General features: G+C 39.0%; 1 protein-coding gene across 1 annotated transcript in view; it reads left to right on the top strand.

The window, feature by feature from the left end:
* Window positions 1-17,427, top strand: part of LOC129551482 (cell surface glycoprotein CD200 receptor 1-like) — a 38,433-nt gene extending 21,006 nt beyond the window's left edge. The window contains exons 4-7 of the mRNA XM_055419466.2: window positions 2,271-2,588; window positions 2,704-2,955; window positions 15,426-15,549; window positions 15,938-17,427. Coding sequence (XP_055275441.2) covers window positions 2,271-2,588; window positions 2,704-2,955; window positions 15,426-15,549; window positions 15,938-15,950 — 707 coding nt within the window. The 3' untranslated portion in view covers window positions 15,951-17,427. The remainder of the gene's footprint in view (window positions 1-2,270; window positions 2,589-2,703; window positions 2,956-15,425; window positions 15,550-15,937) is intronic.
* The last annotated feature ends 389 nt before the right edge of the window (window positions 17,428-17,816 follow it).

Below are 17,816 nucleotides of genomic sequence, written 5' to 3'. Positions count from 1 at the left end.
GAAGACATTTAAATTTGTCCTTTAGGTCATAAGAGATGTTTGGAGGGTTTTAGAGTTGAAGGAATGACATCTGTGCTGTAGAATGATATACTGGCTTCAGTGTATGGTATGAACTGAAGGGAGAAAAGTTTTGAGACAGAGACAGAAGTTAGGAGGCTTTGCAGCAATCTAGGTACACTGTGACAGGGACTTAACCTGGGTTATGGTAGTGAGAAAAGAAAGGGAATGTCCCAAAGCCAATTGGAATTTGTCTGTGTGCATATTTATAGACAAGGGATACATGAAAGATGAGATATGACTGCTGGTTTGGAAACAAAGATGAGACTCTATCCTCTACTTTCTCTGTGAAGTAGGAGGTAAAATCACTGGAGCTGATCATAGGCGTGGACAAAGAATATGTTTGTAGATAGGAGCCAAATCCATTGAGTGTGGGGTTGGCTCTGGCCGTTGTGTAAATTATCACAACAGGTATGAAAATGAAAGAAGAGAAAGAAGAAAGAGTGAAATAATAGCAATACAGTAAGAACTATCATTATACGTGAAGGGTGATTGAAGTTCAGAGAATGGAAGATGAAAGGACATAAAATATCTGCCATGCTTGGAATCTTCACTGTTGGAGTTACTTCTTTGGATATTGTGCCCCTGTTCAAGTGTGCTTATTTGACTGGCAAGTATGTTCCCTTAAAAAAACAGTCAGAACTTGAGGATAAATACTAGCAAAAACATTAAATGTATACTGTTTACAAGGTAAAGTTCGAACTCCTGAGAACACAAAGGAACGTTCACACCCTGCTGTGTCATCAGTCTTTCTGATGTTATCTTCATCATCTTTCCCTTGTGTACAGATCTGTTTACCCACACCCACTCTAGTTGTTTTCCACAAAGGTTTAATACTTTATATATTTCATGTGATTTCTTATGTAATTAGAAAGCTCTTGTTTGTATCTATGTCTTTGACAAGAGGTTCCCTCTGGAAGGGAATACTGCTTGGAGTAATGGGGAGAATATGATTTAACGGCCTTCACTCTGCTTTTAAAATCCTCCATCTTCCTTCATTAGTTGTGTGATCTTTATTTGGCTGTAAAATGCAAGGACTCGAGTACATCTCTGAAGAGGCAGGTGACACCAGAAGATGAGAAGGGAGATATTAAATGCAGAGTTTAGTACAGACAAGCTTCATCCATATAAACTTCTTGCCCATTATAGCTGATTCTGTTTATGAAGAAATAACTGACATGCACTTCTGTTAGAGGTGAGTTGTAACAGACACACCTAATTAGTGTATCTTACCAAACCCCTACCATGCACAGAAACATTATGTGAATTTATGGGAAAGAGTGACCTTTTAAATTGGAAAATATCTGCAGGTTTGCAGGGCTGAATTTTTACTTTAAGAGATGGACAAAAGGAACCAATTTCTTTATTTAATTCTCATGATTATATTTAACGTCCAGAAATAAAATCTGCAAGCAAAGTTCACAGTTGAACGGTCTGGTAGTATAACTGAGTAGGAAAAAAGGAAGGAAGGAAAGAAGGAAGAACAAGAGGGAAGGCGTGAGGGAAGGAGGAAGTAAGGAAGATCTGTTGATTTTACTGACTTTGGGATTCTCCAAATGAAAAATAAACTTAAAAAGTTTCCAGCTTGTTTAAAAAAATTCCCAGCTTGCTTAACCTGAATGCCATTCTACTTAATGCTTGTCTGAAGTGCTACTCTTAAGAACTGGCATTTAGTTCTGAGGTTACTGATTTATTCTCTCATCAAAACTTAGGAAGAGAAAAAAAAGTCACTTATTATTCCCTTTTCTATCCCGTGGAGTAAGAATTACCAGATAAATCTGCTAGTCTCCGTGACCAAAAGATTAGATTTAGAACATTGTCTTATTGATTCTGTTTTCTAATCTGCTTGTTTTATAGACATCAAGTCTCCTGAACTAATGTTGTAACACTTGAAAAATTTTGTTGCATATATAATTCATGTTGCTTTCTTAATGATTCATAATGCAGGATGAAGTTGGTTAATCTTTGGATAAGTTTAATACTTTATATATTCTCCAGGTAAGAATATTGTAGCGATTTATAATTTCCTTCTCCAGGGTTATATATATATTTCATGTAATTTCTTGTGCAAGTCTAATATTTCTGGAATATGACCACCAGCAAAGTTCAAATACAACTTCACGTAATATACTGTGAATTAATTTTAACACATGAAGTTCCAAAAAGAGCTTTTCTCTTATTATTTTCATGTTTGTGCCTGTGTGGGTGTCCAGTTGAAACTTCACTATCAGTACTAGTGGATACAAAAGCTCTGCTCACTTGCCCTCCTGTGCGGTGGCCAAGTGTGTTGGTAGTAACATGGGAAATAGTCCTCAGAGACAAGCCGCCCTGCTTCAGAGCCTACAGGCGTGATACAAATCAGACCACAAGACGAAACTGTACCGACAAGAGAATAACCTGGGCCTCCAGACCTGACGAGAATCCTGCCCTTCAGGTTGATCCAGTGGCCATCACTCATGATGGGAATTACACTTGTCAAATAGTAACAAGTGATGCGAATTTCCATCATGAGTATCACCTCCAAGTGTTAGGTAAGGAACATCATATATTTTGGTATTTCCAATTACCAGATTTGGGACTGAAACAAATCTCTAAATTCCATGTCGCATGTGTTAAGACTGAAGCATTTCCCCTACATTTCTGCAGTGCCCCCTGAACTGACCCTTGTTCAAACTGAGAAGGGAGCGACAGTGTGCAAGGCAGCTGCAGGGAAGCCGGCTGCACAGATCTCCTGGACCCCAGAGGGGGATTGTGTCACTGAGCAAGAGCCTTACTGGGGCAATGGCACAGTGACCGTCCAGAGTACATGCCACTGGAGGGGGGCCCATGTGATTGCTGTGTCCTGCTCTGTCTCCCACTTGACTGGCAACAAGAGTCTGTTCATAGAGCTAGATAAAGGTAAGTGCCTATTTCTATAGTGAACCTGATGCTCAGTCGTTTTCTCTATAGAAGATTGTGAATAACCAAGCAGAAGGAAAAAAAACTTATGCTTCTAATTCGGAGATAGTCTCTAAAACTTAACTGAGTAATGCATTAGTATACTAGAGAAACTGCATTCCTTTATTATATAGAAGGAATTAATTCAATAATTCCTTACTAATATATTCTAATATTTTTATTCTGGCACCGTAAAAGTACTTTGAGATTAATTATTGGTTGTTGCTGTTCAGCCACTCAGTTGTGTCGGACTCTTTGCAACCCCATGGACTGCAGAACTCCAGGCTTCACTGTCCTTCACCATCTTCCTGAGTTGACGCAAATTCATGTCCATTGAGTCAGTGATGCCATCCAACCATCTCATCCTCGATCGTCCCCTTCTCCTCCTACTCTCAGTCTTTCCCAGCATCAGGGTCTTTTCCAATGAATCGGCTCTTTGAATCAGGTGATCAAAATATTCAAGCTTCAGATTCAGCATCAGTCCTTCCAAAGAAGACTCAGGGTTGATTTGCTTTAGGATTGACTGGTTTGATCGCCTTGCTGTCCAAGGGACTCTCAAGAGTCTTCTCTAGCACCATAGTTTCACTCAGCTTTCTTTATGGTCCAACTCTCACATCCAAACATGACTACCGGAAAAACCATATCTTTGATTATATGGAACTTTGTGGGCAAAGTGATGCCTCAGCTTTTCATACGCTGTCTAGGTTCATCATAACTTTTCTTCCAAGGAGCAAGTGTCTTTTAATTTCATGGCTGCAGTCACCATCTGCGGTGATTTTGGAACCCAAGAAAACAAACTTTGTCACTGTTTCCATTTTTCCCCATCTATTTGCCATGAAGTGATGGGACTGGATGCCATGATCTTCATTTTTTGAATGTTGAGTTTTAAGCCAGCTTTTTCACTAGCCTCTTTCACCTTCATCAAGAGGCTCTTTAGTTCCTCTTTGCTTTCTGCCATTAGGGTGTTGTCATCTGCATATCTGAGGTTATTGCAATTTCTCCCAGCAATCTTGCTTCCAACTTGAGCTTCATCCAGCCCAGCATTTGTCATGATGTACTGTGCATAGAAGTTAAATAAGCAGGGTGACAAAATACAGCTTTGACGTATTCCTTTCGCAATTTTGAACCATTTCATTGTTTCATATCTGATTCTAACTGTTGCTTTTTGACCTGCTACAAGTTTCTCAGGAGACATGTAAGGTGGTCTGATATTCCCATCTCTTTAAGAATTTTTCAGTTTGTTGTGATCCACACAGTCAAAGGCTTTAGTGTAGTCAATGAAGCAGAAGTAGATGTTTTTTTGAAATTCTCTTGCTTTTTCTATGATCCAACTGATACTGGCAATTTAATCTCTGGTTCAGTCACCTTTTCTAAATTTAGCTAGTAGATCTGGAAATTCTCAGCTTACCTATTGTTGAAGCCTATCTTGAAGGATTTTAAGCATTACCTTGCTAGCATGTGAAATGAGTATAACTCTATGGTAGTTTGAATATTCTGTGGCATTGCCTTTCTTTGGGATTGGAATGAAAACTGAAATTTTCCAGTCCTGTGGCCACTACTGAGGTCTCCAAATTTGCTGGAATATTGAGTGCAGCACTTTAATAGCATCATCTTTTAGGGTTTGAAATAGCTCAACTGGAATTCCATCACCTTCACTACCTTTCTTCATAGTGATGCTTCCTAAGACCCACTTGACTTCACATTCCAGGATGTCTGACTCTAGGTGAGTGAGCATACCATCGTGGTTACCTGAGTCATGAAGATCTTTTTGTATAGCTCTTCTGTGTGTTCTTGGCACCTCTTCTTAATCTCTTCTGTTTCTGCTAGATCCATACCGTTTATTGGTTCAAAATATCAATACTTATATATCATTTAACAATACTTACTCAGTAGACAGTCAAGAACAATAATACCTTCTTTCCTGATATTTCTATTTTTTATAGTACTCACTCCTTTATTGCTACTCTGAGTAAGAGAGCTTTCTTTTTCCCCTGCTGTCTGAAACCAATTGAATTCATTGACCAAACATTTTTTCAATGTTATTATGTATTTAAAGCTGGTGATACAAAGATGAAAAAACAAAATCCATGCATTCTTATTGTTCCAGGGAACATAATCTGTTGATTAGGAGCAATGTCTTTGGTAACACATGGCTCTCATTTGCCAAATGTGTAACTTTGAACAGTAATTTCTCTGTCTCATGATTTTGCTTTTAATTGATATACTGATATATACATTACATTGATTTCAGATGTACAACATAATATTTGAGGCTTGTTTATTTGTGAAATGATTATCAAAACAGATCTAGTTAATGTCTCATGATTTCTTCATCTGTTAAATATGAAAGTACCCACCTCACAGAGTTATTATGTCAATCAAATAAAATAGTATATGTATTTAATATGGTGCATAGCACAAAGTCAGTATTAGCTGCTGTACTTACTATATGAAAAAAATGTTAGCTATTATGTTAATTTTATCTATACATTAGCTATTATACTCATTATAATAACATTATTAAAAATAATATCTATTAATTATTCATCATAACATCTTTCATATTGATTTGTATTTCTACAACAGCTTTATAGAACATACAATTCACCCATTTAAACTGCATTATTCAATGGTCTTTGAACATAGTTGTATAACCATCAGTACAATCAATTTTAGAACATATTCATCACTTCAAAATGAACTCTTTACCCTTTAGTTATCACTCCTTAATTCCAACATTCCTCTAGTTTTAATCTACTTTCTGTCACAATAGATTTTCCTATTTTGGACATTTCATATAAATGGAACTATATAATATGTGGCCTTTGTGACTGGTTTCTTTTACTTAGCATATTTTTTCAAGTATTACCCATGTTGGGATTTCCCTGGTGGTAAAGTGGTTAAGAATCCACCTGCTTAATGCAGGGGACACCGGTTGGACCCCTGGTCCAGGAACTAAGATCCCACATGCCTCAGGGCAACTAAGCCTGTATACTACGACTGAGCCCATGCATTGTAACTACTGAAGCCTTCACACCCTAGAGCCTCTGCCTCGCAAGAAGAGAAACCAATTCAATGAGAAGCCTGTGCACCACAACTAGAGAGGACCCCCCACTTGCAGCAACTAGAGAAAGCCTCCATGCAGCAACAGCAACAACAAAAGAATCGCCCATGTTGTAGCATGTATCAGTACATTCACTTCTTTTTTTATATATATTATTTATTTTAAATTAGGTTTTTGAAATGACACAAATATATGCTTTTCTCATTGTAGAACAAATTGAATACAGGTAAGAAAACAGCCTGCATTTACCTTTCTGGATTTTAATATACAAATAGTCCATTATTCAGTGTAGAAAAATCGGGACATATAGACAAGAAACAAACAAACAAACACAATCCCAGCCCAAAATAACCATGGTTAACATTTTGGTGCATATCCTTTCACAAGTATATTTATACACACACACACATATATATATGCATATATATATGTCCACATATAGATAAATATGGGCTTTCCTGGTAGCTCAGACAGTAAAGAATCTGCTTGCAATGTGGGAGACCTAGGTTCAATCCCTGGGTTGGGAAGATCCCCTGCAGGAGGGCATGGCAACCCACTCCAGTATTCTTGACTGGAGAATTCCATGGACAGAGGAGCCTTGCAGGCTACAGTCATGGGGTCGCAAAAGAGTTGGATATGATTTGGTGACCAAACAACAACAACAAATACATCTACATATTTATATATTTCCCTCCAACCCCAGCAATTAACTTTGCGTGGGGACAGAGATTACAGGTTCTAATGAACAATACTGCTCCATGAGTTGATCTGTTGGACTAATTCCTACTAGCTCAGGTATTAATACAGCTTTTAATTAATTGTTCCATTAATGTTTTAGAGCTTCTACTCATTCTAGTAGTACAATAAAATATATAGATAATATTTAAATGAGTACATGCACTTCTAATCTTTATTTTCCAGGATCCATCTCCTAGTGATGGACAGAGTGCTGGAGTGCAGCAGTTCACGCGGTTGCAAAGAGTTCGACACAACTTAGCCACTGAACAGCACCAGCAACTCTAGGCTCTTATTTCATACTTATTGATTCTAGACTGAATCACTTATTTCGAGGCCCACCTGACCTTCTCTTCTGTAGACCAAACATTCTACCTGTACTCTATTTTCCTCTTCCTTGTCCTCAGAAGCTTGGCTTCATTAATTGTCCTTGCTCTCCTTTGTTCAGTCTTTTCTGTTTCACAAATCCTTTCCCTAAGACTGATTATATAAACATGCCTGTTTTCCTTTCATACTTAAAGCAAGATGCTATGAATTCCTCAAGTTGTTAGCTCTTGCCTTTTACTCATATCCAATATTTGAAAAAGAGCATTCTAACAAGGTATTGATTTCTGAAATATACAAACAGCTCATACAGCTCAATATCAAAAGAACAAACAACCCGATTGAAAAGTGAGCAGAAGACCTCAATAGACATTTCTCCAAAGGAGACATACAGATGACCATAGGCACATGAAAAGACACTCAACATTGCTAATTATTAGAGAAATGCAAATTAAAACTACAATGAGGTATAGTATTACCTCACACCAGTCAGAATGGCCATTATCAAAAAGTCTGAAAATAATAAACACTGGACAGGGTATGGAGAGAAGGGAAGCCTCCTACATTGCTGGCGGAAATGTAAATTGGTACAGCCACTAAGAACAGTGTGGAGGTTCGTTAAAAATCACAGTCCCACTCCTAAGCATTAATCTGGAAACAATGGAAACTCTATCTTTGAAAAGATAAATGTACTCCAATATTCATAGCACTATTTACAATAGCCAAGACATGGAAGCAATTTAACTACATATATACAATGGATTATCATTCAACCACAAAAAAGAATGAAATAATGCTATCTGCAGCAACGTGGATGGACTTAAGAGATTGTCATAATAAGTGAAGTAAGTTGAACAGAGAAAGACAAATATCAGATGGCATCACTTATGTTTAGAATCTTTAAAAAATGATATAAATGAACTTATTTACAAAATAGGAATAGACTCATAACATAGAAAACAAATTTATGGTTCAGTCAGTTCAGTCACTCAGTCGTATCTGACTCTTTGCAACCCCATGAACCGCAGCATGCCAGGCCTCCCTGTCCATCACCAACTCCCCAAGTTCACCCAAACTCATGTCCATTAAGTCGGGGATGCCATCCAATCATCTCATCCTTTGTTGTCCCCTTCTCCTCCTGCCTTCAATCCTTCCCAGCATCAGGGTCTTTTCCAATGAGTCTGCTCTTTGCATCAAGTGGCCAAAGTATTGGAGTTTCAGCTTCAACATCAGTCCTTCCAATGAACAACCAGGACTGATCTCCTTTAGAATGGACTGGTTGGATCTCCTTGCAGTCCAAGGGACTCTCAAGAGTCTTCTCCAACACCACAGTTCAAAAGCACCAATTCTTCTGTGCTCAGCTTTCTTTATAGTCCAACTCTCACATCCATACATGACTACTGGAAAAACCATAGCCTTGACTAGATGGACCTTTGTTGGCAAGGTAATGTCTCTGCTTTTTAACATGCTGTCTGCTGCTGCTGAGTCACTTCAGTCGTGTTCGACTCTGTGTGACCCCTTAGACGGAAGCCCACCAGGCTCCCCCGTCCCTGGGATTCTCCAGGCAAGAACACTGGAGTGGGTTGCCATTTCCTTCTCCAATGTGTGAAAGTGAAAAGTGAAAGTGAAGTCGCTCAGTCGTGTCCGACCCTTAGCGATCCCACAGACTGCAGCCTACCAGGCTCCTCCATCCATGGGATTTTCTAGGCAAGAGTACTGGAGTGGCTTGCCATTGCCTTCTCCGAACATGCTGTCTAGGTTGGTCATAACTTTCCTTCCAAGGTGTAAGCGCTTTTTAATTTCATGGCTGCAATCACCATTTGCAGTGATTTTGGAGCCCCAAAAAACAAAGTCGGCCAATGTTTCCACTGTTTCCCCATCTATTTTCCATGAAGTGATGGGACCGGATGCCATGATCTTAGTTTTCTGAAAGTTGAGCATTAAGCCAACTTTTTCATTCTCCTCTTTCACTTTCATCAAGAAGCTCTTTAGTTCTTCTTCACTTTCTGCCATAAGGGTGGTGTCATCTGCATATCTGAGGTTATTGATATTTCTCCCGGCAATCTTGATTCCAGTTTGTGCTTCCTCCAGCCCACCATTTGTCATGATGTACTCTGCATATAAGTTAAATAAGCAGGGTGACAATACACAGCTTTGATGTGCTCCTTTTCCTATTTGGAACCAGCCTGTTGTTCCATGTCCAGTTCTAACCGTTGCTTCCTAACCTGTTTACAGGTTTCTCAAGAGGCAGGTCAGGTGGTCTGGTAATTAAGTTAATTTATGGTTCCCAAATGGGAAAGCATGGGGGAGGGATAAGTTACGAGTTTGCGATTAAGAGATACAGACTACTATTTATATATAAAATAGGTAAACAAGAAGTAACTACTGTATATAATAGGGAACTATATTCAGTATCTTGTAATAACGTATACTGGAAAAGAGTCTCAAGAAGTATATACATAAATCTGAATCACTTTGCTGTATACCTGAAACTAAAATGACATTGTAAATCAACTACATTTCAATCTTAAAAAATCTAAGAAAAGGAGGATTTTATATTCACTGTCTTTTCTATGCCACCTCACATCTGCTCCTTAAATCACATGCATCTCTTTGCACGTAAAATGTTCTAACAGAAGGTACTAAAGTTCTCTTAGATGCCAAATAAAATATAAAATTTTTATTCCTTGTTATTAATTAGCTTCTTTATGATATTTGATGTGGTCTCTCCTCCCTTTTCATCTGTTTTCCTTCCATATTCCCTTTGTGCTCTTATTAACTTATAGTCAACTTATTAGTCTTCTTTAATAGATACATTTTCAACTAATCATTCCAAGAAAGAAGGTATTTAAATGCGTTCCACCACTGACTCTCTTCTGTTTTCATTTTTACATCTTTTCCTTGAGGGATCTCATCGGGACCCATGACTTCAGCTACATCTTATTCTTGACTCTTAAATATATATATTTTTAAAAAAATTTTTTTTTTAAATATATATTTTGAGCCCAGATTTCTCTCCTTGGCTCATTGTTGTCATTTTAGTCACTAAGTTCTGTCTGATTCTTTTGCAGCTCCATGGACTGTAGCCTGCCAGGCTCCTCTATCCATGGGATTTCCCAGGCAAGAATACTTGAGTGGGTTGTCATTTCCTTCTCCAGGGGATCTTCCTGACCAAGGACTCCTGTATTGCAGGTGGATTCTTTACCGTTGAGCCACCAGGGAAGTCCCTCTCCTTAGCTACCCATGATCAAAATCAATTTCTAATTGACCAGCTTCACCCAAATGCATCAGGGGCACCTCAACGTGCATATATTCTGAACCATAATTCCTCTACTCTAGTTCAGAAGGTAAAGAATCTGCCTGCAATGCGGGACACCCAGGTTCAATCCCTGGTTTGAGAAGATCCCCTGGAGATAAGAATGGCACCACTGACTGCAATATTCTTGCCTGGAGAACTCCATGGACAGAGGAGCCTGGTACAGTTCGTGGTGTCACAAAGAGTCAGACAGGACTGAGGGACTAACACCCTTTCTGAAGCTCCACACCTATATTTTATGTCTTGATAAATGACTCAAGCCAGAAAATTAAAGACATCATCCTACAATAGCACTCTTTCTTTTTCTCATAATGAAAATCAGTTCCTATCCTTCACTGATTCTGCTTTAAATTCTTTCTTAAATCCAGACCTTTTTCTTTCCTCTGACTGCACTAATTGAGCACATGATCATCTCTTTCCAGGGTCATTTCATTGCCCTTGTAACAGGTCTTCTGGCCCTAACTTACCTTCCTCCATTCTCCTACACTGTGGCCAGTGACTCCCAAGATGAAAAACAGGCTACTCCCCTACTTAAATGTGCCCAGGGCCTTCTCTTTGCCACTTGGAAAGTTAAACCCCTTCAGCCTGCTGCTCTGCTTGCCTCATATCTTGCTAGTCTCCAGCCTGTACCCTAAGCGTGTGGGCCTCTTTGGGCTCCTCAAAAGTGTTATCCTCTTTTAGTCCTCTCCTCTTTACAAGCAGTTTCTACTTCTTCACAGTGTACTTCTTTCCCCAACTCTCTTCTATTCTGTTCAATCAATTCCTATTGAAGTTTTAAGACAATTTGATATAATTCTTCTGCGATAACTTCTTTCGCCCTACAGTTTGGTTAACTGTACCTTCTCTGTGCTCACATAATGCCTCATGCAGGGCTCTGAGTACTTCCATAGACTTTTAATTAACTGCCCATTTCTCTGATTCCCAATACAGTGTAAGCTGCTTGAGAATGTTGTTGTTGCTAAATCATGTCCAACTCCTATGACCCCATGGACTGCAGCATGACAGGCTTCCTTGTCCTTCATTATATCCCAGGTTGCTCAACTCTTGTCCACCAAGTCAGTGATGCTATTTAACTATCTCACGTCTGCTGCCCGCTTCTCTTTTTTGCCTTAAATCTTTCCCAGCATCAAGGTATTTTCCAATGAGTTGGCTCTTCACATCTGGTGGCCAAAGTATTGGAACTTCAGCTTCAGCATCAGTCCTTCCGATGAGTATTCAGGGTTGATTTGCTTTAGGAGCAGCCCAAGGGACTTTCAAGAATCTCCTCCATCACTGCAGTTCGAAAACATCAATTCTTTGACATGCAGCCTTCTTTATGGTCCAACTTTCACATTCATACAAGACAGCTGAAAAAGCCACAGCTTTGATTATATGGACTTCTGTCAGCAAAATGATATCTCTGCTTTTTAATACACTATGTTTGTCATAGCTTTTCTTCCATGAAGCAAGCGTCTTTTAATTTCATGGTTGCAGTCATTTTCTGCAGTGATTTTGGAGCCTAAGAAAATAAAGTCTGTCACTTTCCATTGTTTCCCCATCTATTTCCATAAAATGATGGCAACAGATGCCATGATCTTAGTTTTTTGAATGTTGAGTTTTAGACAACTTTTTCACTTTCCTCTTTCACACTCGTCAAGAGGCTCTTTAGCTCCCCTTGAGAGTGGGAACCATACTATTCAGTTCTACATCCCCAGAGTTTAACAGAGTGTGTGGCAGTTACAAATAATTGCAGACTTAAATTCAGATCATCACTGACTTCTCTATTTATCACACCATGCTCCAGGTATGACTGAAGTTAACTCATCTTCAAATCTTTGCTCATATTGTTTCTTTCCCTTGAAAAGTCTTTTTCTTCAGCTTTTAGCCTATTTAATTCTTTTATCAGTAAGGCTCAGTACAGATTCCACTAAGATATCCCTGTTAGAGCTGACTAAGCTTCTTTATTCCTTAGATGATTTACTATCTATAATACTCACTTAGCACTTCTTTTTTCTCTTATAGGTTATCTTTTTATTGTCTAGATCTGACTCTCCAACTGAATTGTGAGCTTTTTGAGGGTTGTGACGTGTCTTCTTCCATGACAGTGCCTGATAATCAAAACACCTTCTATATTACAATGTGAATTCTGCAAGTGTATCATTCTTTCAGGACAGAATTTAGCAATAGCATCTTTGTTTTTGTACATGGTATGTTTTTAATAAATATTTTCTGAATGAATAAATACACAGTAAGCATTGTTAAAACTTCCTAATTCTATAAGAAGAAAGTAAAATGTGCTTTCTGACTTCCGATGTAAATGTTAATCTTTGATCACTATTCTTAAATATGTTGAGCACTAGCCTGCTAGGAGATAGTTTGCTAATTCAGATCTTGAGCAGATTATTTAACAGGATGACATGACCTTTTAAATGAAAAGTTAGACTAGTACTTAGACCTCACACACTCTTTTGGCTGCAATTTTTGTAGGACGAAAGACTTCAGAATGATGGCCCCAACTATTCCCATTTTATCTTTTCAACAGTTCTTGGGGGCATTTCACAAATGAAATGAAAGCAGGAAGACATAAAATAACCTACAAATGGTGTTACAGCAACTCAGTGACAAAACGACTTCACTGTGGGAAAAGTACTATCAAATAGTACTCAAAATATTTAAGAGTAATGCCCAAAGACTAACATTTACATTGGATGTCAGAAAGTCAGTTCAGTTCAGTTCAGTCGCTCAGTCGTGTCCGACTCTTTGTGACCCCCATGAATCACAGCACGCCAGGCCTCCCTGTCCATCACCAACTCCCGGAGTTCACTCAAACTCATGTCCACAGAGTCGGTGATGCCATCCAGCCATCTCATTCTCTGTCGTCCCCTTCTCCTCCTGCCCCCAACCTTTCCCAGCATCAGAGTCTTTTCCAGTGAGTCAACTCGTCGCATGAGGTGGCCAAAGTATTGGAGTTTCAGGTTTAGCATCAGTCCTTCCAGTGAACACCCAGGATTGATCTCCTTTAGAATGGACTGGTTGGATCTCCTTGCAGTCCAGGGACTCTCAAGAGTCTTCTCCAGCACCACAATTCAAAAGCATCAATTCTTCGGTGATCAGCTTTCTTCACAGTCCAACTCTCACATCCATACATGACCACATCCATACATAGCCTTGACTAGACAGACCTTGGTTGGCAAAGTAATGTCTCTGCTTTTTAATATGCTATCTAGGTTGGTCATAACTTTCCTTCCAAGGAGTAAGCGTCTTCTAATTTCATGGCTTCAATCAGCATCCTCAGTGATTTTGGAGCCCAAAAAAATAAAGTCTGACACTGTTTCCACTGTTTCCCCATCTAGTTCCCATGAAGTGATGGGACCAGATGCCATGATCTTAGTTTTCTGAATGTTGAGCTTCAAGCCAACCTTTTCACTCTCCTCTTTCACTTTCATCAAGAGGCTTTTTAGTTCCTCTTCACTTTCTGCCATAAGGGTGGTGTCATCTGCATATCTGAGGTTATTGATATTTCTCCCAGCAATCTTGATTCCAGCTTGTGCTTCTTTCAGCCCAGCGTTCCTCATGATGTACTCTACATATAAGTTAAATAAGCAGGGTGACAATATACAGCCTAGACGTATTCCTTTTCCTATTTGGAACCAGTGTGTTGTTCCATGTCCAGTTCTAACTGTTCCTTCCTGACCTGCATACAGGTTTCTCAAGAGGCAGGTCAGGTGGTCTGGAATTCCCATCTCTTTCAGAATGTTCCACAGTTTATTGTGATCCACACAGTCAAAGGCTTTGGCATAGTCAATGAAGCAGAAATAGATGTTTTTCTGGAACTCCCTTGCTTTCTCCATGATCCAGCGGATGTTGGCAATTTGATCTCTGGTGCCTCTGCCTTTTCTAAAATCTGATTGAACATCTGGAAGTTCACAGTTCACATATTGCTGAAGCCTGGCTTGGAGAATTTTAAGCATGACTTTACTAGCATGTGAGATGAGTGCAATTGTGCGGTAGTTTGAGTATTTCTTTGGCATTCCCTTTCTTTGGGATTGGAATGAAGACTGACGTTTTCCAGTCCTGTGGCCACTGCTGAGTTTTCCAAATTTGCTGGCACATTGAGTGCAACACTTTCACAGCATCATCCTTCAGGATTTGAAATAGCTCAATTGGAATTCCATCACCTCCACTAGCTTTGTTCGTAGTGATGCTCTCTAAGGCCCACTTGACTTCACATCCCAAGATGTCTGGCTCTAGGTCAGTGATCACACCATCGTGAGTATCTTGGTCATGAAGATCTTTTTTGTACAGTTCTTCTGTGTATTCTTGCCACCTCTTCTTAATATCTTCTGCTTCTGTTAGGTCCATACCATTTCTGTCCTTTATCGAGCCCATCTTTGCATGAAATGTTCCCTTGGAATCTCTAATTTTCTTGAAGAGATCTCTTGTTTTTCCTATTCTGTTGTTTTCCTCTATTTCTTTGCATTGATCATTGAGGAAGGTTTTCTTATCTCTCCTTGCTATTCTTTGGAACTCTGCATTCAGATGCTTATATCTTTCCTTTTCTCCTTTCCTTTTCTCTTCTTTTCACAGCTATTTGTAAGGCCTCCTCAGACAGCCATTTTGCTTTTTTGCATTTCCTTTCCATGGGGATGGTCTTGGTCCCTGTCTCCTGTACAATGTCACGAACCTCCGTCCATAGTTCATCAGAAAATGCATTTACTTTTTTCTTATAAAATTGGGAAGTTTTAACGATGCTTACTGTGTATTTATTCATTCATAAAATATTTATTAAAAAGATACCAAGTACAAAAGAAAAGATACTGTTGCTAAATTCAGTCCTGAAAGAACGATACATTAGCAGAATTCAAATTGTAATGTAGAAGGTGTTTTAATTATGATGACCTGTGAACTTTTAAGAATATTTTAAAAGGCTCTTTTAAACTATAGACTGATTTGTTCATTAGAAGAATTTTTGAAATGGCTCTTCACCTCTGCCTGTGTTATCTATGTTTAAAGGTGTCAGAACCCTGGGATTTCCTGGATCAGACTTCGTGATCATTCTCTACGTGAAATTCTCTCTTTTGTTGGTTATCCTGGTCTTCGTGGGATTCCTGTACTTCCAGAGAACAAATGATTGCAGGTAGGAAATGAAAAGTGAAAATTGTAGATCCATTAGAAAGAAAACATTATCATAAGACTTTGAGTTTACAATGTCCTGGGAAAAGCCTGACCCATTTTTTTTGGGGGGGGGCACATTGCTTGTACCCTGACCCATTCTTTGACATAAAAACCTTGTTAACAGTTGAGAGCCCAGGCAGAAGTGCCTGCAGTGCTGGGGCAAGACAATGAAAAACTACTACTTCATTTTACTTTTTTCCTGAGAAAGACTTGCCTAGTCCATGCTTTGAGAATTCTATGGGGGAAATGAAATTTAACTGGGGCTCCTTCAGTGTTTGCTTCCCAGTTTCTATACTTCTGAAAGCTTGTATTCATTTCTGCTTAATCATATACTTTATGTTTTTTCCTAGATCAAGAAAATAAAAAAATCTGGATGTCAATTTAGACCTGATGAGTTATCACAGAAAAGCAGCCTGCTGAGATCAACCTTCGTTTCAACATCTAGCTCAACTGCTCTTGTTATGACTGGAAATCTTTGTGTTTAGAATCTGTGTGATTGGTGTCAGGCAGGTTTCAAATTCTTAGTCTACATATATATACACACGCAAAAACTCATCACTTGCCATTATAATTGCCTAGGATGATTCATCTATTTTCCCCTTTGCCCTAGTGAGTTCTTATTTGCAAATGAGAAACAACCCTGCTTCTCAGCCTAAAGAGAAAGATGGCTCAGTAAAAGGCAAATAACAATGCTGTGCAGTTTTTCTATACCCATCGGATTATTGGGTGGTGCTTTCATGCTGTCTATTAATAGTTGTTTCCTCTACCCACTTGAGATGCTAATCAACATTGCAATAGCAGGACCCACTACAAACACTGCCTTCAAGTCAACCTATAGCTAACCTTACATCTCTTGCTTGCTTGCTAGCAAATTACTGAGAAATTTGTATTGAATGTTTGACCTGATCATTAAATAAATGTCCAAGAGTTGTTTTTAGTAGTACCTGTATTTTTGAAGAAACTATTAGTTGATTCCACATAAGATACTGCTGGTCATTGGAGAGAGTGCTAAATGTCGCCTCACCTTTTAGAGCTGCAGTGTCTGAATTTCTTGTCTGCACTACGCAATGTGTTAATTGTGGTAAGAGTAAGAGTACTTGGTGGATCTCAAACCTTCTAGGGCCACTGTAAAGTGGAACCTTATCTTCATTGATATTTATGGCAATCCTGTAGTTTAAAAGTGTCCTTTTATATAAAGGAAAAATTTATTGTGTAAAGTGGCAGGTGATTTGGGCTATTACATTTTTTTGTTTGTTTGTTTGTTTTAAATTTATTTTATTGGAGGCAAATTACCTTACATTAATATATTGGTTGGTTTTCCATACATTGACATGAATCTGCCCCGGGTGTGCATGTGTTCCCTTTGTTGAACCCCCCTCCCACCTCCCTCTTCCCCATATCCTCCCTCCAGGTCATCCTTGTGCACCAGCCCCAAGCATCCGGCATCATGCGTTGAACCTGGACTGGTGATTCATTTCACATATGATAATATACATGCTAAAATGCTGTTCTCCCCAATCATCCCACCTTCACCTTCTCCCACAGAGTCCCAAAGACTGTTCTATATACCTATGTCTCTTTTGCAGTCTTGTATACAGGGTTAAGGTTACCATCTTTCTAAATTCCATATATATGCATTAGTATACTGTATTGATGTTTTTCTTTCACTCTGTATAATAGGCTCCAATTTCATCCACCTCATTAGAACTGATTCAAATGCATTCTTTTTGATGGCTGAAAAATACTCCATTGTGTATATGTACCAAAGCTTTCTTATCCATTCATCTGCCAGATGGACATCTAGGTTGCTTCCATGTCCTCGCTATTATAAACAGTGCTGCAATGAACATTGGAGTACATGTGTCTCTTTCAATTCTGGTTTCCTCGGTGTGTATGCCCAGGAGTGCGATTGCTGGATCATATGGCAGTTCTATTTCCAGTTTTTTGAGGAATCTCCACACTGTTGTCCATAGTGGCTGTACTAGTTTGCATTCCCACCAACAGTGTCAGAGGGTTCCCTTCTCTCCACACCCTCTCCAGCATTTATTGCTTGTAGACTTTTGGATAGCAGCCATTCTGACTGGTGTGAAATGGTATCTCATTGTGGTTTTGATTTTCATTTCTGTGATTATGAGGGATGTTGAGCATTTTTTCATGTGTTTGTTAGCCATCTTTATGTCTTCTTTGGAGAAATGTCTGTTTAGTTCTTTGGCCCATTTTTTGATTGGG

This window comes from Moschus berezovskii, chromosome 1 (genome assembly GCF_049115385.1).
Source record: "Moschus berezovskii isolate FMDL1 chromosome 1, NW_MosBer_1.0, whole genome shotgun sequence".
Lineage (NCBI taxonomy): Eukaryota > Metazoa > Chordata > Mammalia > Artiodactyla > Moschidae > Moschus > Moschus berezovskii.
Note: the sequence above shows the minus strand (reverse complement) of the source record. Positions and strands in the feature narration are given on the sequence as shown.